The sequence below is a fragment of the Mus musculus genome, chromosome 4, assembly GCF_000001635.26.
Source record: "Mus musculus strain C57BL/6J chromosome 4, GRCm38.p6 C57BL/6J".
Taxonomy (NCBI): domain Eukaryota; kingdom Metazoa; phylum Chordata; class Mammalia; order Rodentia; family Muridae; genus Mus; species Mus musculus.
Window position 1 is genome coordinate 133,550,039 of NC_000070.6, and position 23,772 is coordinate 133,573,810.

General features: G+C 47.8%; 1 protein-coding gene across 1 annotated transcript; it reads left to right on the forward strand.

Annotated features, from left to right (window-relative positions):
- The first annotated feature begins 3,337 nt into the window (after positions 1–3,337).
- Positions 3,338–6,648, forward strand: Nr0b2 (nuclear receptor subfamily 0, group B, member 2). The gene is made up of 2 exons (NM_011850.3): positions 3,338–3,927; positions 5,957–6,648. The coding sequence occupies exons 1-2, from the start codon at positions 3,387–3,389 to the stop codon at positions 6,196–6,198; spliced, it is 783 nt and encodes a 260-aa protein (NP_035980.1). The 5' UTR covers positions 3,338–3,386; the 3' UTR covers positions 6,199–6,648.
- Positions 6,649–23,772: the final 17,124 nt, after the last annotated feature.

The window sequence follows — 23,772 nt, forward strand, 5'->3', positions numbered from 1 at the left end:
CCAGGCCCACTAACCTAGAGATGGCCCCACCCACCATGGGCTGGGACTCCCCCCATCAATCACTAATTATGAAAATTCCCTATTGACTTGTTTACAACCTGATCTTATAGAGGCGGTTTCTTAATTGAGGTTCCTTCTTGTTAAATGACTTTAGTTTGTATCAAACTGACATAAAACTAGCCAGCATACAAGGCTACATAGTAAAACCCTGTCTCTGAAATGAAAAAACAAAAAAACCCAGCTCCACCACCAAGTAGCTAGGAGATACAATCTATAACTGATACAACTTAGAGGTTGGGGGAGGAAGGTCCTTCTTTGAAAGCCTGCCTAGCCTAGGAGAGCAAGATTAAGACCAGCCTGAGTGTACTGGCTGGTTTTGTAAGTCAACTTGACACAGCTGGAGTTATCACAGAGAAAGGAGCTTCAGTTGAGGAAATGCCTCCATGAGATCCAGCTGTAAGGCATTTTCTCAATTAGTGATCAAGGGGGGAGGTTCCCTTGTGGGTGGTGCCATCTCTGGGCTGGTAGTCTTGGGTTCTATAGAAAAGCAAGCTGAGCAAGCCAGGGGAGGCAAGCCAGTAAGGAGCATCCCTCCATGGCCTCTGCATCAGCTCCTGCTTCCTGACCTGCTTGAGTTCCAGTCCTGACTTCCTTTGGTGATGAACAGCAGTATGGAAGTGTACGCTGAATAAACCCTTTCCTCCCCAACTTGCTTCTTGGTCATGATGTCTGTGCAGGAATAGAAACCCCGACTAAGACACTGAGTGACTGCATTTTGCATTTATTGCTTTTACAGAGGACCCAAGTTTGGTTCCTAGCACCCACAGGGTGGCTTACAATGTGTAACTTTAGTTCTGTGGCATCTGGAACCCTCTTCTGATTCCTTGGGCATCAAGCATGCACTTGCTGCACATACATACAGTGGAGTAATAATCTAACACAAGCAAAACTCGAGTGCTGCAAAAGAAGAGGAAGAGGAGGAGGGAGAAGAAAAAGGAGAGGGAGGAGAAGGACATCCTTACTGCTGAATGTGTGATGGATGCTGAATGGTCCACAGCTGCTATCTCAGTACCCAGGAGGAGAAGGCAGCAGGATCCAAGATTTAAAGGTTTGCCTTGGCTACATAGCATTTTCAAGGAGAAGCTGGAATACTTGAAACCCCCAACTCAAAACCCAAACTTTGTAAAAAAAAAAAATGAGAGAGACAGAGAGAGAGAGAGAGAGAGAGAGAGAGAGAGGTGGGTCAACAGACAAAGGCATTTCTCCTGGACAAGCCTGGCTGCCCAAGTTTGATCCCTGGAGCCCACAGAAATGTGGAGGGGAGAACTAACTTCATTTCATACACACACACACACACACACACACACACACACACACACACAAAACCCTTTTATTTTTGCATTTGGTCATCATATTCAATAAATTAAAAGCAGCAGCAGCCACCCAGCGAGCAGGTGGGATATCTCAGACTTGCAACCCTAGCACTTGGGAGGTTGAGACATTGCAGTGCAAATGTAAGGCTAGCCTGGGCTACAAGCGCGACATTACAAACAAAACAAGCAATGATGAGAGGAAGAGCAAAAAGCATCATCCTTCCTGTGCCAGTTCTCAGGACAAGGTGCAAGCAGCCCACTGAGCCCCATCAGTCCGTGAGCTCTGTTTGTTCTCTCACCGTGACTGCTCCTTTCCATCAGGGACCGTCTGCTCTCTTCCAGCAGAGGCCTGGGCTGAGGGTATATGCTATAGTGAAAGCAGTGTGCCTGCTTGTCATTGGGGATGAAGACAGTCAGGTGCCAGTCTCATAGTCTCTGCAGGGCTTTGCTCTATCCTCACATCAGCACCACAGGAAGACCTTACAGTCTCAGCTGAGACTCAGCTGGGTGGTGGGGATTGGCACAAGCCTTTAACTCAAGTACTAGGGAGGCAGAAGCAGGCATTTGAAGCCAACCTGATCTACAGAGCAATTTCTTAGGACAGCCAGAGCTACCCAGAGAAACCCTGGCTGGAAAAAAAAATTTTTAAAAAAGGGAGAGAGATAAAGGCTCCCTGACCACTGGAGACAAGCTGACAGTCACACACTAGAACTGGGAAGCATGGAGCCTAAACCAGGTGCCAGGGCAGAGGATGCCAGACCTCTTTATCCACAGCACCAGGTTGCCCAAGACTGTGGCAACAGGGAGCCTGCTAGGCAAGGCTAGCCAAGGTCAGGAACCAGACACAACTGAGGCCCTCCCATGTCCTTTGTCCCTTACCTCTGACCACTAGAGACAAATGTCCAGGACAGAGGAGCCATGTGCTAGCAGAGATGTGGTTCTACCCATACTGTAGGTGGGCCATACTTGCAGACCAGGTTGGGGGGGGGGCGGGGTGCCTGTTAGCCACCAGTTCTGAGAAACTCACACTTTGGCTGCAGAATTGATCCAAGGGGACAAACAAAGATTACTTTGAGGTCCGACACACCTGTGCTCCATCCCTTCCCGTTGGAGTGACTTTGAGTAGGTCACTTCACTTCTTGGAGTGTCACAGAGTAAGAATGTAGTCTCATTGGAAAGTCTTCAGGGTTACAATGGAAAGGGACCCACAACAAAGCAGGGTCCTTAGTAAATGTCGACCATGTATTCCCACGGTTTTGCAAGGGCAGACCCAGCCTCTCTGACGCTATAGGAATGCTGACTTGGGGGAAGGGGCTCTGAATGATCTTCCTCCCACAGAGGCCCCTGGATTGGAGTCCCAGAAGGGCGGCCTCCGAGACTGTACAGTGAGCAAAGTCCCCCAGGGACCTGGCTCCCTTCCCTGTGGCCCGTTCCTTACCAACAACAGTAGAGAGCCCCAAGGTTAGGCAAACACAGCAGCGATAAGCCACTTCCAGGCTGGGTCATGTATTCAAGGCTTTAGCCAGCTTCCTGGCTGGCTCCTTGGCTCAGTGAGAACCCTGGTCTTATGTGCATGGAAATGGGCATCAATAGAAACAGCAGTCCCAGGCACTGGCTGGTTGAGCGCCTGAGACCTTGGTGCCCTGGTACAGCCTGGGTTAATGACCCTGTTTATGCACTTGAGTCATCCGATAAAGGGCATCCAGGCAGTGGGCAGGTGGCCCTGTGCCCTGCAATGGCCACTTCATTGACTAAAGTGATAGCAAGGCCACGTGGAGCTTCCAGTGCCCCTCCCCCACCACTTCCCCATCAGTCCTGCCAGGGTCAGCGTGTATGCATTGTGTGTGTGTATGGTTTTTTTTTTTTTTTTCCTTTCAATGAACATGACTTCTGGAGTCAAGGTTGTTTGGCCAGTCCCCTTCCCGCCCATCAAGGATATAAATAGCACTCACAGTAGAGAGAGAGAGAGAGAGGGCCAGATAGCTGGGAAGAAACAGGAACAAGATACTAACCATGAGCTCCGGCCAGTCAGGGGTCTGCCCATGCCAGGGCTCTGCAGGTCGTCCGACTATTCTGTATGCACTTCTGAGCCCCAGCCCCAGGACCAGGCCCGTTGCACCTGCATCTCACAGCCACTGCCTGTGCCAGCAGCAGCGGCCTGTGCGTCTGTGTGCTCCGCACCGCACCTGCAGGGAGGCCTTGGATGTCCTAGCCAAGACAGTAGCCTTCCTCAGGAACCTGCCGTCCTTCTGCCACCTGCCCCATGAGGATCAGCGGCGGCTGCTAGAGTGCTGCTGGGGCCCTCTCTTCCTGCTGGGGTTGGCCCAGGATGCTGTGACCTTCGAGGTGGCTGAGGCTCCGGTGCCCAGTATACTTAAGAAGATCCTGCTAGAGGAAGCCAGCAGCGGTACCCAGGGTGCCCAGCCATCAGACCGGCCACAACCCTCACTGGCTGCAGTTCAGTGGCTGCAGCGCTGCCTGGAGTCTTTCTGGAGCCTTGAGCTGGGTCCCAAGGAGTATGCGTACCTGAAGGGCACGATCCTCTTCAACCCAGGTGAGCTTCCAGACACTCCTGGATGGTGGTCAAGGTGGGAGGGGATGGGGCCCATCCAAGGAAAGTGCTTTCTTGGGGCTTGACACCCATTGTATCATTGGGTCCTTGTGAGCCTCAAATAGATGGCTCATAGGAGAGGCACAAAGAGGTTAAGCAACTATCCGAAGGCCACATAGCAAGGCAGAGGCAGAGGAGGGCTGGGAAGGCAGAAGGCAGGCCAAGCTAGTGCAGAGACTGCTCTTTGCCACCGTGCCTGAGAAATGTGGCTTGAATCTTAGGGAGAGTGGGTGGGTAGAGAGGGTGCCAGAGGGGGTGGCAGCAGACACAGCTGCATGATAGCCATATCTTCAGGGTCAGGCTACATAGTGAGGCTCTAAAGGGTTCAGAGAGGCCACTCAGAAGGAGAAAGAGGGTTTGGGAGTGGGGCACTCCTTGTGAAGTCAAGCCAGGAGAAGAGAGGTGGAGTGATGGGGAGAACTGAGAGAGAGTCTCACCATGTCGCTCTGGGTAGCCTAGAACTCACTATATAGACCAAGTTGGCCTGGGATGGGAGAATAGTCCTCATAGCTTTGAGGAAGACAAGAGACAGGCCTTGATAGTTAAAACATGTCACATAGCAGTAGCAGTCCCATAGCCCCGTTGCATTCACCATATGGTAGGACTCACTCAAAGGGCTTTTTAAAATATCAGTTTGGTTAAACCTCATAACAAGTGTGGGTAACAGGCGCTGTCATTAGCCCCACTGGACAGATGAAGAAACGGAAGCACAAAGATTAAAGTACTCATTTAACAAAGGTCACTCAGAAAGATTAAACTGCATATCCAAGGTCACTCAGCTAATAAGGGGCAGCCCCGACGTTCAAACCCAGGCAGCTTGGTGCTGGTTTTGTTTGTTGGTTGCTTGGTTGTTTTTTGTTTTGTTTTGTCTGAGTTTTTGCTTTGTTTTATTTTAGTTTGGCTTGGTTTTTGGTTTTAAGATTTATTTAGCCAAGTGATGATAACACATACCTTTAATTCCAGCATTGGTAGGCAGAGGCACTCAGATCTCTGAGTTCAAGGCCAGCCAGAGAACTAGTTCCAGGACAGACAGGGCTACACAGAGAAACTCTGTCTCAAAAAAAAGAAAGAAAAGAAAAGAAAAGAAGAAAGAAAGAAAGAAAGAAAGAAAGAAAGAAAGAAAGAAAGAAAGAAAGAAAGAAAGAAAGAAAGAAAGAAAGAAAGAAAGGGAAAGGAAAGGAAGGAAAGAAAAGAAAAGAAAAGAAAAGAAAAGAAAAGAAAAGAAAAGAAAAGAAAAGAAAAAGAAGAGGAAAAATAGGGCTGAAGAGATGACTCAGCGGTTAAGAGCATTAATTGCTCTTCCAGAGGTCCTGAGTTCAATTCCCAGCAACCACATGGTGGCTCACAATCATCTGTAATGGGACCTGATGCCCTCTTCTGGGATGTCTGAAGACAGCTACAGTGTACTTACATATAATGAATAAATAAATCTTTTTTAAAAATCATTTTAAAAAAAGAACGAGAAAAAAATTCTTTGTAAATTATTTTATGTCTATGAGTTCCTACATACATGCACACATACATACACACATACTTGTATTTTGTATGCATCATCTGTGTGGAAGATGTCACAAAGATGTCAGAAGAGGGTGTCAGATCCTCTGGAACTGAAGTTATAGGGAGTTGTAAACCACGATGTGGGTGCTGGGAGCTGAACCCAGGTTCTGAGCAAAAGAACCTCTTAGCCACTGAGCCTTCTCTCCAGCCCATGTGTCTTAGTTATGATATCCTCATTATCTGTGTCCTCTCTATAAGTGGATGGATGGATGGATGGATGGATGGATAAAATGGTAAATAATGAAGGTGGCAGTGGGTGGACGCTCCAAGGTGGTAGAGTGAGCCAATGCATGTAACTCATTAGTGAAGGATCGCCTCAGTGCTAGAGGGGAGGGAACTGCTGACACCCTCACACCCTGTGCTAGCCTCCACAGACCTAGCCACTTAGCAGCTCTCTTCACCTTCTCTGCCACAGATGTGCCAGGCCTCCGTGCCTCCTGCCACATCGCACACCTGCAACAGGAGGCTCACTGGGCACTGTGTGAAGTCTTGGAGCCCTGGTACCCAGCCAGCCAAGGCCGCCTGGCCCGAATCCTCCTCATGGCCTCTACCCTCAAGAACATTCCAGGCACCCTTCTGGTAGATCTCTTCTTCCGCCCTATCATGGGAGACGTTGACATCACTGAACTCCTTGAAGACATGCTTTTGCTGAGGTGACCCGTGGAATGGAGTCTGGTGCCTCCAAAGGGGAGCCTGAAAGGCAGCCCTCAACTCCCCTGGAGCTGCCCTCAGCTCAGCCACACCCCTAGCTCGGACTTCCTTGCTTTGGATACAGTGTACACTACTAACTGTCCAGCAAGCCCTTGATGACTCCCCAAACCTCCAGGCCAAAATGTCTTTCCCTGCCTGGGTAGGGATGGGAGCAGGAAGCTGTACTTTCAAGCCAGAATCCCTCCTGACTTTGTACAGAACTAAATTAAGTTATTGTTTTTTGTAATAAAACATATGACCTCCTGACACTGTAGTTGCTTGTGGAAAGGACCAACCAATCTCCAGGGTGCACCTTAGTCTTGCTGGAGGGGACTCATGGGAAAGACTAACTCCCTGATGGCTTAGGCAGGGATGCTGATACCCGTGCTGGGGATTAAGGTTCATTTTGCAACTGACTGTGAAGCCAGCAGAAAACATCCTCTCCCTCACTCCCTGTCACCTTCCTGCCTTTCTCCCCAGCAGAGGCGTTTTTCTGACCTCGGTCTCCAGAGCGTCCATTGTCCGCTTCCAGGTTACAGTTCTCTGGAGGCCGTCTCTTGCCACAGAGAAATTGGGATTGCAGCTAGTCACAGAAATGCCCCATTCCCGAAACAGACAAGGCCACACTTCCTAGAATTTTCTTTTCTTTTTTTTTTAAAGATTTATTATTTATTATTATATGTAAGTACACTGTAGCTGTCTTCAGACACACCAGAAGAGGGAGTCAGATCTCGTTACGGATGGTTGTGAGCCACCATGTGGTTGCCGGAATTTGAACTCAGGACCTTCAGAAGAGCAGTCGGGTGCTCTTACCTGTTGAGCCATCTCTCCAGCCCCCCTAGAATTTTCTGATCCTCCGACTCCTCCTGTTCTAGCAACTGGCAGAAGAGACTGGTCCGTTAGGAACAGAGTAGCCAGTGCTGCCCCTGAAGCAGCTCGGAAGCAGAGGCAGGCAGAGGTTTAGCACACACCATGGTCACCCTCGTTGCTAAAGCCTGAGAATACTGTGTCCTGAGCCCAGGAGTTCCCTTCCATTGCCCCTCTGCTCTGATGACCCAGTCCTGGGTCCCTCCTCTCAGAGGGTCATCCCCATTGTCCTGGCCACCAGAGAGGCTGTGCTTGCTCAGTCCACGCCCTCAGCCCTGCTCCATTCAGAGCCTGACTAGGGTTTGTTTTGATTGGTTGATGTCCGTGCCTCACTGTTTGTTAAATATTCTGACCCGGTCACCCTGGGTCAGGGTGACTGACCTGAAGGGTGAGCAGGAGGAAATGATAAGAGCAGTTGTCTACAGGGCTTTCAGACCTCCTCCTGCCCTGAGCGGGCTTCACCCCCTCACCTCCACAGTTTGGATCCTTCTCACCGGGCCAAGTTAATTATTGCTCAGAGAGGTCATTCTTTCAGGGCAACAGCCTAGGAGTCACCACTCAGGCCTGCCTCTAAAGCTCCCAGCTTACGGTCATGCCTCCTCCCCCCCCCCCCCCCCCCGTTTATGGACACCCAGTGACTCCTTATTACAGAACAACACAGCACCGAATCTACAACAAGATACACAGAACTCAGATGCACAGGTCAGGGTCACTCCACGTTGACAATCCCCCCCCTCTCTCTGTGTCTGTCTGTCTGTCCATCTTCCCATTCATCTGTCTCAGTGTGTCTGTCTCTGTCTGTCTGTCTCTCTCACACACACACATACACACATACACGCATTCTCTCTCTCTCTCTCTGTGTCTGTCTGTCTGTCTGTCCATCTTCCCATTCATCTGTCTCAGTGTGTGTCTGTCTGTGTCTGTCTCTCTGTCTCTCACACACACACATACACACATACACGCCTTCTCTCTCTCTCTCTCTCTCTCTCTCTCTCTCTCTCTCTCTCGCAACTGATGCTCACACAGTACTGGAAATCATGTTGCGGCAGACCCCTCATCCCAAAAGACACAAGTGTACCCAAGCCACCCAGTCACAATCCAGTGGCCCCTCAGAATGACCATATTGCTTGGAGATACCTTCACTCCGCACACATTCTTCTGCTGATTTTACTTTTTAATGTGTATGGCTGGTTTGCCTGCCTATAGCTCTGCATTACGTGCATACCTAATGCTCTTAGAAGGCAGAAGAGAGCAGAGGCTCCCCCAGCACTGGAGTTGCAGATGACTGTGCCCCACCCTGTGGGTGCTTGGAATGAAACCTAGGTCCTGTGGAAGGGCAGCAAGTGCTTTTAACTCCTGAGTCACCTGATGTGTCTGAATGAGAATGGCTCACATAGGTTCATGTGTTTGAATGTATGGTCCCCAGTCGCTAGAACTGCATGGGAAAGGTTAGGAGGTATGGTCTTGGTAGAGGAGGTGTGCCACTGGGACTGGCCTTTGAGGTTTCTTTCTTTCTGGTGTATGCTTTTTAATTTAATTTAATTTGGGAGACAGAGACATGCTGATTCCTGAGTTTAGGGACAGCCTGATCTACAGAGCAAGTTCCAGGACAGCCAGGGCTACACGGAGACTCTGTCTTGAAAAACAAACAAACAAACAAAAAACAACAATAAAAAAGCAACTTTGCCGGGCAGTGGTGGCGCATGCCTTTAATCCCAGCACTTGGGAGGCAGAGGCAGGTGGATTTCTGAGTTCGAGGCCAGCCTGGTCTACAGAGTGAGTTCCAAGACAGCCAAGGCTACACAGAGAAACCCTGTCTCGAAAACAAACAAACAAACAAACAAAAAAGCAACTTTGATCCCAAAACTCAGATCGATCTCAGAGTTCTAGGCCAGCCTGGTCTACAGAGCTAATTTCAGGACAGCAGAGAAACCCTGTCTCAAACAAACAAACAAGGAAAAGATTTTAAATTAGCGCTGGAGAATGTAACTCACTTGGTAGAGCATTTGCCAGCATATACAAAGTCTTGAGCCAACCTCCAGCCCTGTAAACAAGGCTCGCCTCTAATCCAAGTACCTGAGAGAGGAGGCAGGTTGGCCGGGAGATGCAGATCATTCTCAGCTACATAGTGAGTTCAGGTCCAGCCTGGGCTACAGGAGACCACATCTCAACAAATGAATGAATGATGGATGGATGATAGATGGATGGATAGATGGATAGACAAATAATTAAGCCATTCATAGAAAGTCCCTTGATCAGGAAACACATCTCTACTCTTGCAAGAGAAATCACCTTTGTCAGCCACATGGGTGTGTGCTAGAGACTATGGAGGCCAGGCAGGGAGAGGTAGGTGGCTCAGGTCATGGTGGTCTGATGGCTCAGTGAATGGCTCAACAGTTAGGAGCACTGGCTGCTCTTCCAGAGGACTCAGGTTCAATTCCCAGCACCCACATAGCAGCTCACGACTGTCTGTAACTCCAGTTCCAGAGGATCTGACATCCTTACATAGACATACATGCAGGCAAAACACCAATGCACATGAAATGAAAATAAATAAGTTGAAAAACTGTATAGATCTATGTCTACCCACCTTCAGATTGTTCGAGGAATCTACAATCCAGGCCAACCTGCTCTGACAGCATTTGGGACTTTAACTAGACGGCCACTCTTAATAGTGACCTGGCAGTCACCCTCTTCTCCCATTCACCCTCTCCTCGGCCATTCCCCACCAGCCAAGCCCTAGAAAAGCTCCCAAGAGAAGCAACCTTTGGGGCTGAACAAGCCCCTCATCCCCCACCTCCCACCAGACCTCCAGACCCTGGCCTAAGCCACCTATCTCTCCCTGCCTGGTTCCATTGCCTCCAGCACACCCAGTCCCTCCCACAGTGCTGACATAGGAGGCCTCTCTTGCAAAAGCAGAGGCGTGTTTCCTCCACATGACCTGATCAAGAGGATTCAGGGACTAGGTTCATCTCTCTCTCTTTGATGCCGTTCATGAATGGCCTATTAGTTAAGTGCAACACACCACAAATACTCAGGCCATTTTTCCTTTCCTCTTCCAAGGCCACCAAGTATCTCGGGATATTCTCTTCAATACCCCACATCAGTCTTAAGCTTTCCCTCAACTAACTTACTTTATCCTTCCACCATCCAAATAACTTTCCCTTGTGTGTGTGTGTGTGTGTGTGTGTGTGTGTGTGTGTGTGTAGTGTGGTGTGTGTAGTGTGGTGTGGTATGTGTGTGTGTGTGTGTGTGTGTGTGTGGTGTGTGGTGTGGTGTGGGGTGTGTGTGTGTGTGTGTGTGCGTGTGTGTGTAGTGTGGTGTGGTGTGGTGTGTGTGTGTGTGTGTGTGTGTAGTGTGTGGTGTGGTGTGTGGTGTGTGAAGTGTGGTGTGGTGTGGTGTGTGTGTAGTGTGGTGTGGTGTGTGTGTGTGTGTGGTGTGTGTAGTGTGTGTGTGTGTGTGTGTGTGTGTGTGTGTGTGTGTAGTGTGGTGTGGTGTGTGTGTGGTGTGGTGTGGTGTGTGTGTGTGTGGTGTGTGTAGTGTGTGTGTGTGTGTGTGTGTTCGCGCGTGTGTGTGTAGTGTGGTGTGGTGTGTGTGTGGTGTGTGGTGTGTGTAGTGTGGTGTGTGTGTGCATGTGTGTAGTGTGGTGTGTGGTGTGTGGTGTGGTGTATGTGTGTGTGTGTGTGTGTGTGTAGTGTGGTGTGTGTGTGTGTGTGTGTGTGTGTGTGTGTGTGTGTGTGTGTGTTTCCAGACAGGGTTTCTCTTGTCCTCAGACTCACTAGGTTGGCCTTGAACTCACAGAGTTACATCTGCCTCTGCCTACCAAGTGCTGAGATTAAAGGTGTGCACCACCACAGGCCCAAATAGTTTTTCTTATTATTAACTCAGCCTTGTTCCTTTTCAAAAACGTTTACTTTTTTTAGGTAGTCAGGAAGTGTGAGCTCTCCCACCCCCACCCCCCACTTTTTATTTATTCTGTGTGTGTGAGTGGAGACATGTTTGCATCTGCTGCCTCACCACCCATTGGGAGATCCAGCCAAGGACAACCTTCAGGAGTTGGTTCTTTCTTTGTACCATGGAATGGGGGGGGGGGGACTCAAACCACGAGACTTAAGTTATAAAAGCCTTTGCAGGCTGAACCTTCTTCCTGTCTCTGCTTCTGTTTCTTTAACTCTCTGGTCACTCTCTAAATCCTCACGCAAACTCTTACGATAAGAACCTAAAGAAAACACGGCCAAGCCAAAGAATGAATCTGGTCCAGTGGAGGGAGCTGTGAGCTTTTCAGAGTGGGAAAACTCTCTCTCTCTCTGACCAGCATCCTGGGATCCGGTCTGTCTCTCCTTTCTAGCAAGAGGAAGAAGCAGGTCTAGCTGGGGGATGGAAGTTCTGAAGGTCTAAGGTGGTCGATCGATCTGTACCGAGACTTGAGCACAGACTCTGGTCACTTAGAGGCAGAATCCTTGACCTCCGCACGGGCTGGAGTGAGTCTGGGGTCACTTCAGACACTGGGTACTGACACCTGCATCTAGGAGGGGGTCCTTGTCCTCAGGCTCCGCCAGCTTGACTCACCTGAGACTGACTGTGGTCCCAGGGCAGCTCAGGGTTTATGGATGACAGTTTATGGCCATCATTAGCCAAATCCCAGGCTGTGGACGAAGCAGCCAACAGCTGTCAGCTGACTGTGTCATGCCATGAACCACCCTGCCCTCAGGGCCTCTGTCCACCCTAGAACCTTTGATGATAGTGGGAAAAAAAGACAGAGAGAGAGGTGATCGACCATGATCCCTCCCCTTAGCCACACACTGTGTCACTCAATGTCCCCTGACTTTCACTCCCAGACTCTGCTGGATGTTAGGGGAAAGGACACAAAGAATGGGACCCGGATCCAGCCCGGAGGGACACTTCCCATGCAAATGAAGATAACACAGTGACCTGAGGGTGACATCGTTGAAGGATGACTTGTTCCTGGTCTTTGCTAGTTTATGGTTTCTTTTTCCCACCCTTTAACACCCCCCCCCAACCCTGCTCTTCACCTCCTATCACTAGATAAAGGATAGGATAGAGGGGAAGAAAAGAGAGAGAGAGAGATCTCCGAATCTAATTTCTTTGTTCTTGTTTCTTCTTTGAACACGAGTATGAACAAACTGTAACCACCCCCACGCCCGAATGACCCCAACCACCAACAGTACCTCTCGGGGCCCTAGCATTTATATATCCTCTGAAAAGCTCCCAGAATTCCAAACAATCACACAATCGCAGAAACTACCCAAAGCTGGCAAAACCATGCCTCTGCTAGAGCATGAGGCAAATCACAGTCAGCTGTTGTCCCCAGCAGCCCCTTCGATGAAAAGAAAAGCACTTTCTTCTAATATTTCAGTGTTTTGTTTTGTTTTTTTAAAGAAACTAAAACTCCAAAATTGTCACTACAATAATTAATTGTGCCCAGAGGTGGGAAGGTGCTTCCCTGGTGCGTTGACTGTTCAGAAACATCTGGGGGGGTTTGCAAGGGTGAGGCCTAACAGAGGGAGGAGAATATGCAAAGGCACAGAGGTGCCAGGGAACAAGCACTGCTTCTTGAATGCATCCTAGAACCTATGGATCTAAGGGTGGTGAGAGATGGAGGTGTGTGAATAGGTGTGGGTCAGGAGACCGTGCCACCAGGCAGAAAATTTGGTAAGAGAACGGTAGGCATTGAAATCTACTCCTGACCAGGTTCCTGTCCTGGAACATAGGACCACCACACCCCATGAAGAGGACTGGATAATCAGTCTCGTAGGGGCAACACAGGAAGTGCCCTCCACGTGCAGAGGGGGCATCCCTAACCTCTCAGACCAAGCCAACAGAAAGCATCTGCCTTTAGACCCCAGCCCACTCCAAAATGTATATTAGACCCTATTCACAAGGAATAAAGGCTCAAGAGTTATTTCACCAAAGCCTGTCTGAGAGCGCCTGTTTAATCAAGCTGTAACACCCTTAGGGGACAGTGTTCTCTCCTGAAGCTTTTGTCGATGGAAGCAGCGCCAACCTACCATAGCCACTTCCTCTCTGTGGCCCCAACCTTGGCTCCTAGCCACCTGCCTGCCGGATCCCGCTGCCTGCCACCAACTCCGGGGCAGCAGTGGCCTTGGAAGAGGCCTGGCAGCCAGCCTTGCTCCTGCTCCCCCTCAGAGAGATTTGGCAGGGCCAGAGCCCCGCAGATCCCCATGGGCAGCACCTGGTACACAGACAGGCAAATCGGGTTTGTATCACAAAACAGAACAGAGAAAGGACATGCTAATGAAGCTGGTGACGAGTCCAGGGACAGTCTGAAGGGAGTCAAGGTCAACAACGGGGACTTGATGTTCATAGCAGGGTGCAGCTGTGCCAACTTTATAAGTCACGGCAAACCAGGTGGCTCGTGCCAGTAGTCCCAGAGCTGTGGGGGTGGAGGCAGGAATCTGAAGTCAATCTGTCTTTACTGCATAACAAATGTGAGATCAGGCAGGGGTATAGGAGACGTTGTCTAAAATAGAGCCTCCCGGTGCAATGTGAGACAGAGAGAGGGGTGGGGGTGAGGTCAGAGGTAACATGATGGCTTATTATACACAAGGTCCTGAGATAAAAATCCTCTGCTCCTCAGCATAGGAAAAAAAAAATCTAACTACAACATCCCAAGGTTTGGTGGCACACACCTCTAATTCCAGTCCGGGGAGGCAGAGATAGGTGGGTCTTTGAGAGTTCGAGATCAGCCTAGTCTACATAGTGAGTTCTAGGACAGCCAGGGCTACATAATAGAGACCCTGTCTCAAAACAAACAAACAAAACCGCCACTAACCACCGCCACCTCCGCCACCACCACCAGCTTAACAAAAACACCTCAGAAAACTTCCCACCACATCCCCTACCCTCTTCCTCAAAGCTTGCCACTATGAAGATCTCTGGGATCATAAAGGAGTCAGGAGGTGATGTCACACGCCCACAACCCAGCACCCGGGAGGCAGGAGGGTCAGAACTTCAAGATGGTTCACTGGGTAAAAGCGCTCGCTATGCAAACCTGATAACCTACACTCAATCTCAGAGAGCCCGTGGTGGGAAGACAAGCAATTCACCAGGTTTTTCACCTCCATATGCTCACTGTAGCTTGTGCAGCCCCTCCCCCGCCCATGACAATAAATTAAAAATAAAACTTACCCCCCCCACACACACACACATACCCATGTTCATGCTGGGAACCCTAATAAATACAATGGGTCACAAATAAATCTATGGAAATGTGAAGAGCGGCTTGGGGAGGAGAAGGATTTGGTGTGGGGGGCCAGATAAGGAGATGGTGGGCAGCTGAGTGTGAGTGTGCACACGTGGGAGGCAGGGGCAGATGGATATTCTGTGAGCCCAAGGACAGCCTGGTGTGCACAACAAGCTCCAGGACAGCCAGGGCTACACAGAGAAACCATGTGTCATTCCCCCACTCCTGGAAGAAAGAGAGACAGAGAGACAAAGAGAGACAGAGAGAGAGACAGAGAGAACAACACGACAAGGCTTTAAAATGGCTCAGCAGTTAAGAGAGCATGCTGCTTTTCCAGAGGACCCAGGTTCAGTTCCCAGCACCAGGTCTGGCAGCTCACAATCTCCCATTCCAGGGGATCTGGTGCCCTCTTCTGGCCTCCACAGTCACCAACACAACATGACATCTACAAGTACATGAACACATTATTTTAGGTGGGTGTTATCACACCTTGTTAGATTTTATTTATATTTATGTTGTTTGGGTTTTTAAAAATATTGGCCGGCTGGGCGTGGTGGCGCACGCCTTTAGTCCCAGCACTCGGGAGGCAGAGGCAGGCAGATTTCTGAGTTCGAGGCCAGCCTGGTCTACAAAGTGAGTTCCAGGACAGCCTGGGCTATACAGAGAAACCCTGTCTTGAAAAACCAAAAAAAAAAAAAAAAAAATCTTTAATCCTTTTACAGTACAGTCGTTATCCCCAGTCCGCCCTCTGACAGTTCCTCATCCCATTCCTCCCCTGCCCTGTCTCCAAGAGGATGTCCCACCACCCTGTTTATTTTTTTAATATTTATTTATTTATTATATGTAAGTACACTGTAGCTGTCTTCAGACACACCAGAAGAGGGAGTCAGATCTTGTTACAGATGGTTGTGAGCCACCATGTGGTTGCTGGGATTTGAACTCAGGACCTTCAGAAGAGCAGTCGGGTGCTCTTACCTGCTGAGCCATCTCACCAGCCCCCCCCCCTATTTATTTGTATGAGTCTTATCTGTGTGTTTGTGCACCTTGTGAGGGCAGTGCCATGGGGGCAGAAGAGAACACTGGATGCCCTGGAACTGGAGATAAAGGTGTTGTGGTGAGCTGCCACGTAAGTACTGGGAATCAAACCCAGGTCTAGTGCAAGAGCAGCCAGTACTCTTGACAACTGAGCCATCTCTCCAGATACTCAAAAATGATACCTCTCCACCCTCCTTCCTGGCTTTTCAAGACAGGATTCTTCTGTGTAGCCTTCACAGAGATTCCCTGTGTTTGTCTCCCAAGTGTTGGCCTTAAAGCCATGTGCCACCACAGCCTAACTTTTAAAATTGGTTTGGTTTCTTAATCTTCAGAAAGTTGCAAAGTCCAAAGACTTCCTCACCTATGGCTTCCTCACTTACAGAGTAAGTTTGAAGCTGGTCTGAGCCACAAGGAACAGAAAAGGAACTGGGAGGTGGTGACACACACCTTTAATCCTGGCACTCAGGACACAGAGGCAGGTGGATTTCTGTGAGTTCGAGGTCAGCCTGATCTACAGAGAAAGTTCCAGAACAGCCTGAGCTGCACAGAGAAACCCTGTCTCGAAAAACTAAGAAACAGAAAAGAAAGAAAGAAAGAAAGAAAGAAAGAAAGAAAGAAAGAAAGAAAGAAAGAAAGAAAGAAAGAAAGAAAGAAAGAAAGAAAGAAAGGAAGGAAGGAAGGAAGGAAGGAAGGAAGGAAGGAAGGAAGATATAAATGACAAGGCTTGTTGTATATGGTTCTTCGTGATTTACATGTATATTCCTGTTTATTATCTTACTGATTGTTTTCTTTTACTTATGTTTGTGGGTGTCCTGTCTGCATGTGTGTCTGTGTACTACTTGAGTCCGTGGTATCCTTCAAGATCAGAAAAGGGCTCCAGAAACCTGACAGAGGATTGTGATCTTGATTCGGGTACTGGGACTCGAACCCAGGTCCTCTGGAAGAGAAGCCAGTGCTCTTAACCTCTGAGTCATCCCTCCAACTCCTTGATTATCTTTTTTCACTCAGTATTATGGGGTCCCTGTTCTGGGTGAGAGTAATGTATTGTTTTTTTTTTAAAGATTTATTTATTTATTATATGTAAGTACACTGTAGCTGTCTTCAGACACTCCAGAAGAGGGAGTCAGATCTTGTTACAGATGGTTGTGAGCCACCATGTGGTTGCTGGGATTTGAACTCCGGACCTTTGGAAGAGCAGTCGGGTGCTCTTACCCACTGAGCCATCTCACCAGCCCAGTAATGTATTGTTAACTGTCATTGTTGCAGTGTATCTCATTACACTGCAGTTCATTTACCTATTATACTGCTGATCAGCATATGGTTTGCTTTCACAATATTTTATGAATATTACAAATTCAACTGCTTGAGTGACTGTTGCTTAAATATTTATTTATTCATGTGTGTTTTGTAAAAAAGATTTATTTATTTATTATACATAAGTACACTGTAGCTGTCTTCAGACACTCCAGAAGAGGGCATCAGATCTCATTACAGATGGTTGTGAGCCACCATGTGGTTGCTGGGATTTGAACTCAGGACCTTCGGAAGAGCAGCCGGCGCTCTTAACCACTGAGCCATCTCGGCAGCCCCCTCATGTGTGTTTTTCATCGAATATGCATGCATACAGGTGCCTTCAACAGCACAGGTGTATGAGGCTGATGTTGGAATGTCCTCTTCTGTCTAATCCACTTTTTTTTTTTTTTTGGTTTTTTGGTTTTTTTGGTTTTTTGAGACAGGGATTCTCTGTGTAGCTCTGGCTGTCCTGGTCTCACTTTGTAGACCAGGCTGGCCTCGAACTCAGAAATCCACCTGCCTCTGCCTCCCGAGTGCTGGGACTAAACGCCAGCTCACTTTTTTTTTTTTTTTTTTTTTTTTATATTTGGCTTTTCTAACAGGGTTTCTCTGTGTAGCTTTGACTGGCTTAGCACTAGCTTTGTAGACCTGGCTTTAAAACACACGGTCTTTTTCTGAGCCTGGAACTTGCTTTAACAGCACACTGACTGGCCAGCCAGGCTCTGGGATCTGCCTACCTCTAGCAGCGATGTTATGGGCGTGGCCTGTTACGTCTGCCTTTTACTCGGGGTTGAGGTACTTAGGGCCTTACACCTGCAGAGCAAGCTCTTTTTGTTACTCTATGAGACGCTTCCCCAGCCACTCACTCGTTGCATATGTTAACATACACAGCTGTTTATAGATCTATTGGGAATCAGAATAAGGGCTACGGAGAGACAGCTGTATGCTCAGGTTTATTAGATCTTGCCAGTTTTTAAAAGTGGTTGTGCCAATCCATATTTCTATCAGATCTTAAAACCTAGACATTAGGGCTTGTCGAGATGGCTCAGCGACTAAGAGCACTGACTGCTCTTCCGAAGGTCCTGAATTCAAATCCCAGCAACCACATGGTGGCTCACAACTATCCATAATGAGATCTGACGCCCTCTTCTGGTGTGTCTGAAGACAGCTACAGTGTACTTATGTATAATAATAAATAAATCTTTGGACTGGAGCGAGCAGGGACTGAGCGAACGAAGTTAACCAGAGCGAGCAGAGGTCCTAAAAAATTCAATTCCCAATACCACAAGAAGGCTCACAACCATCTGTACAGCTACAGTGTATTTTTTAAAATATTTATTTATTTATTATATGTAAGTACACTGTAGCTGTCTTCAGACACTCCAGAAGAGGACATCAGATTTTTGTTACGGATGGTTGTGAGCCACCATGTGGTTGCTGGGATTTGAACTCAGGACCTTTGGAAGAGCAGTCGGCACTCTTAACCGCTGAGCCATCTCACTAGTCCCCCCAGTGTATTCATATACATAAAAATAAATAAATAAATAATAAAATAAAATTTAAAAAATAAAATAAAATCCAGACATTAAAATAGGTGATTGAGCCGGGCATGGTAGCGCACGCCTTTAATCCCAGCACTCGGGAGGCAGAGGCAGGCGGATTTCTGAGTTTGAGGCCAGCCTGGTCTACAAAGTGAGTTCCAGGACAGCCAGGGCTGTACAGAGAGAGAAACCCTGTCTCGAAAAACCAAAAAAAAAAAAAAAAAAAAAAAAGGTGATTGGGTCAGGCAGTGGTGGTGCACGCCTTTAATCCCAGCACTTGGGAGACAGAGGCAGGCAGATTTCTGAGTTTGAGGCCAGCCTGGTCTACAGAGTGAGATCCAGGACAGCCAGGGCTACACAGAGAAACCCTGTCTCAATGAACCAAAAAAAAAGATAGATGGAAGGTGAGAACCAGTGCCACTAAGCTGTCCTCTGACCTCCAGAGTGCCATGACGTGTTTGTCCCTATGTGTAAATCTTGCACATACAGTACTAAAAACAAATAAAATCCAAACATGATATTGTCCCCACCAACAATTATATGGACAATCATTATAGTTCTTTTTTTCCTTTTTTTCTTTTTTAGGTTGGCCCTGATAGTACACAACTGATTTTTTGTTTTTGTTTTTGTTTTGTTTTGTTTTCGACACAGGGTTTCTCTGTGTAGCCCTGGCTGTCCTGGAACTCACTTTGTAGACCAGGCTGGCCTCAAACTCAGAAATCTGCCTGCCTCTGCCTCCTGAGTGCTGAGACTAAAGGCGTGCACCACCATGCCCTGCAGTATATATACAACTGTTAACCCCAGCATTTAGGAAGCTGAGGCAGGAGGATTGCTAGGAGTTCCTAGCAGCCTGGACATAGCAAGACTTTGTCTTAAGAGAATTTTTTTCAGTTGGTTATCGTGATAGTCAGCTTTAATTCCAGCACTGAGAGGCAGATCTCTGAGTTCAAGGCCACCCTGATTACAGAGTGAGTTCTAGGACAGCCAGGGTTAAACAAAGAAACCATGTCTCAAAAACCAAAAATAAACAAATAAGTAAAAATAATTTTAAAAACTCTTTAAAAAGTATATCTATTAGATATAAAAAATAACAGTATAATGCCCCTCGCTACTGTGGCACCGGTCATTACCTCCATCAGCCTTGAGGGCTCTTTCTCAATTCATCATTGCCCCAAAGCTAATGACTACCCTGAATTTCAGTTAATAATTTCTTTGAGTTTTGCTTTCTTTCTGTCATTCACCTTATCGGCCCCACCCCCTGTTTGAGACAAGTCCATGCTCTGTAGCTCAGCCTGGCCTTGAACTTGTAGTTAAACTTCCTACCTCCCTCTCCCAGGTGCCAAGATCACTTGCATGACCTGAGTCTTTTTTCCGATTTACAGAATATTTACTTATGCATCCCTAAATTTTGTTTTCAGTTTGCAAGTTCAAACTTTATATAAATGAAACAGTTCTTGTTTCTTTCTTTTTTTAAAATTTTTTAAGTAGATATTTTCATTTACATTTCAAATGCTATCCCAAAAGTCCCCTATACCCTCCCCTGCCCTGCTCCCCCACCCACTCACTCCCACTTCTTGGCCCTGGAACAATTCTGGTTTCTGACCTCCTAACCTGAGGTTATTTGTACAAAATGCAAATGTTTTACAAAACCTCGTGAACTCATCAGCTATGGGTACTGGTGTACGCCGGTGAGTTAAGAAAACAACAAATCTGGGGAGGGGGTGTTACGGGTTATTAAAAAGGGAGGAGCTACTGCAATTACAAGGGCTCTGAGACCGCCGCAGTGAGGAGGGCTCTGACCTGGAAACATCTCCAAGGTCTTAAGGGCAAAACCAGGTTTTCTTTCACAGGAGAGAGAGAACAGTTCAGGGAAAGCCCCGGGAGAGGAAGTGGGGAGAGCAGCGGGAGCATGGTGGCTGATGGGTAAGGAGATGGGAAATATTTGGCTCTGAATCCAGCCCATTCTCACGAGGGGCTTCGGAGGAAGAGGAGGGAAGAGCTGGCTCAAGGTCTGAGACTCAGAGGAAGGAGACGGAAGCTCATTCAAAGCTTGGTGGGCGGGGACAAGTAAGAAGGTCAACTAAGCGTCTATGAGGCAAAGGACTGGAATTTGGAATCTGTCTGGTTTCATCACGGGTAAACACGGTGCACGTGTCTCTTACAGGCCAGTGAATAGAACTGATTCTTGGCAGTGAACTCTGTTCTGGAACACAGAATAGTCTGGGTCCTCACCCTTCCGTGCTGTGCTGGGTCACAGGGCTGTGGTCAAGCTCTGCAGTGTCAAAACATCTCAGGACTTCCTTCCTTCCTTCCTTCCTTCCTTCCTTCCTTCCTTCCTTCCTTCCTTCCTTCCTTCCTTCCTTCCCTCCTTCCCTCCCTCCCTCCCTTCTTCCTTTTTTGTTTTTTTGTTTTTTAAGACAGGGTTTCTCTGTGGAGCCCTGACTGCCCTGTAACACACTTTGTAGATCAGGCTGGCTTAGAACTCAGAAATCAGCCTGCCTCTGCCTCCCGAGTGCTGGGATTAAAGGCTTGCGCCACCACGGCCAGGCTTCTTTCTGCTTTCTTATCTTTAATTTTTTATGCATGTGGATGTTTTGCCTTCACATATATCTATGCACCAGGTGTGTGTCTGGTGCCTGTGGAGACCAGAAAGCGCCATTTGCATCTCCTAGAACTGCAGTTGCAGACAGTTATCAGCTGCCTTCTAGATGCTAGGTAGCAAACCTAGGTCTTTTGCAAGAGCCATCTCTGCAGGCGCGAACCCCTTATGCTTTCATGGTTTTTTTGTTTTTGGTGAACCAATGAGTTTCTATTCAGGCCTCTTACAAGAACATGGGTAAGGGGTGCTTACGGGAGTATTGACACTTTACCAGTGGCTACACTACTGTAGAAAATGTCTTTTTCTCCTTTAGTGTGATTTTTCTAAGGGAAACGAAAACAATTGTCTACTTATCCTAGCCAGGGAACCAATGACAGACCAAAGTATTCATAAAACTAACCAGCACCAATTCACCCAAAGTGATGAGCCAATGAGTGTGTTGGGGTTACAGATAGGAGCATGGATGACTCCAAATCAGTCAGCTTCATTATTGAAAAGTCACACACACAAAAAAAGAAAGAAAGAAAGAAAGAAAGAAAGAAAGAAAGAAAGAAAGAAAGAAAGGAAGGAAGGAAGGAAGAAAAGAAAAGAAAAGAAAAGAAAAGAAAAGAAAAGAAAAGAAAAGAAAAGAAAAGAAAAGAAAAGAAAAGTCACCCCAGCATGACTTACAAAAGCTGCATCCCTGGAGTTCATTGCTGAACTTGAAGGCAGCTGGACAGGTTAGAAAGTCTCTTCTCTCCAGCAGTCCTTATTGCTCATATATACTTGAGGAGGGGACTTTGTGAATCTTGTATGTTTTAGGAACTGAGACTTGTGAGTTGTTTACTTTTCTAAATTCTACCCTAATTTTTATTTTGTATGTTTTGTTTTGCTTGCAAGTTGTTTTTTTTTTTTTTAAGATTTATATATTAACATTGTAGCAGCTAGGCAGTGGTGGCCCACGCCTTTAATCCCAGCACTTGGGAGGCAGAGGCAGGTGGATTTCTGAGTTCGAGGCCAGCCTGGTCTACAGACAGAGTGAGTTCCAGGACAGCCAGGGCTATACACAGAAACCCTGTCTCGAATAAAATTATATATATATATATATATATATATATATATATATATATATATATATATAAAATTAAAAAAACCCATTGTAGCTGACTTCAGGCACACCAGAAGAGGGCATCAGATCTCATTACAGATGGTTGTGAGCCACCATGTGGTTGCTGGGATGTGAACTCAGGACCTTGGGAAGAGCAGTTAGTGCTCTTACCCACTGAGCCATCTTGCCAGCCCTTGCTTGCAAGTTTATCAGTAGATCATGTGCATACCTGGCGCCCTCAAGAGGACAGAAGATCCCTTGAAACTGGAGTCACAGGTAGTTGTGAACTGCCCTGTGGGTGCTAGGAATTGAATCTGTGTCCTCTGGCTCTTAACTGCTGAGTTATTTCTCCAGCCTCCATTGTTTACTTGGAGAGTCATAAGGATTATCCACCCAGGATAGAATGTTTCAAAGTGCCCGCCACCAGCCTCTCCTTCTCTCCCTATGCCCCGACAGCAGCTGTCAAAAATGGCGGCTCCTGCCAGGCGTGGTGGCGCACGCCTTTAATCCCAGCACTCGGGAGGCAGAAGCAGCAGATTTCTGAGTTCGAGGCCAGCCTGGTCTACAAAGTGAGTTCCAGGACAGCCAGCGCTATTCAAAGAAACCCTGTCTCGAAAAACCAAAACCAAAACCCAAACAAACACGACATCTCACCCTGCAACTATCACAGGAGCATTTTCTTTCCCACCTCAGCAGGAGCTGTCCACGGTGGCCACAACTCCACTCCAGCCTCCTCAGAGATGGCGCCTCAGCCAAAGCCAGCTGTGGCTGGGAAGGACTTCCCACCTTAATCCATGGACCCGATGCAGGGAAAAGGGGTGAGAAAAGCCACCAATCTCTGAGCGCCCCAAGCTCAGGACTTAAAATTCCACCAATCCTACATCTGGAAATCTCTGCCCTGCTAAAGCACCTCCACTAAGCAAGCCCATATAAGCTCTGCCCTTTGTCCAGTCCTCGCCCAGGAGCAGAGGGCAGCCATTTCTGGATTCAGCCCTCCACATGCTGGACCCTCCAATACATCTCTTTCATGAGATTTGGTGCCTGGTGTGACTCTCTCGTCGCAAGAAGCCATGAAGACAAAAAGTAAAGATGTGGACTGGGGCTGAGGCTCCTGAGCGCCTGAGTTCAGTTGGGGATCCCCTTCCCTCGGAGCTGCAATGCTTCTGCTGAGGAAGAGACTTCCTCTCAGAGCCGTAAGGTCCCTGGGCTCCCATGCCCCAGGATGCCCTTCCACTGGGTACCATTCCCCTTGAGTTCTAGGATTACCCTTTCATCTGAGCAGAAACACCTACACCCACCATCAACCATCAACTGTATAAAAATTCTTAGAGAGGGGTGCGATCTCATGAGCCTTCCCCCTCCTCCATGACAGGAAATTGAAGGGCCTACTTTTGGGCAGAGTTGCACTCGCTATGAATTTAAAAATGGATCCAGGGCTGGTGAGATGGCTCAGTGGGTAAGAGCACCCGACTGCTCTTCCGAAGGTCCAAAGTTCAAATCCCAGCAACCACATGGTGGCTCACAACCACCCGTAATGAGATCTGATGCCCTCTTCTGGAGTGTCTGAAGACAGCTACAGTGTACTTACATATAGTAAATAAATAAATCTTTATAAAAAAAAAATGGATCCAGAGGCTCCAACGCCCTCCTCTGGCCTTCCTGAACACTGCACACAATCACAAGAGCTATACTGTTTGTTTGTGAGGGACTCAACGCCTTGTACGGAGGTCGTCCGAAGCTGGCAATATGGTTTTCGCCTATGATCTCTGGGAATAGTTTTCGATGTCTATGCATGTATTTGTACATTTAAAAAAAAATCTTTTTGAGGGCTGGAGAGATGGCTCAGCGGTTAAGAGTACCAACTGCTCTTCTGAAGGTCGGGAGTTCAAATCCC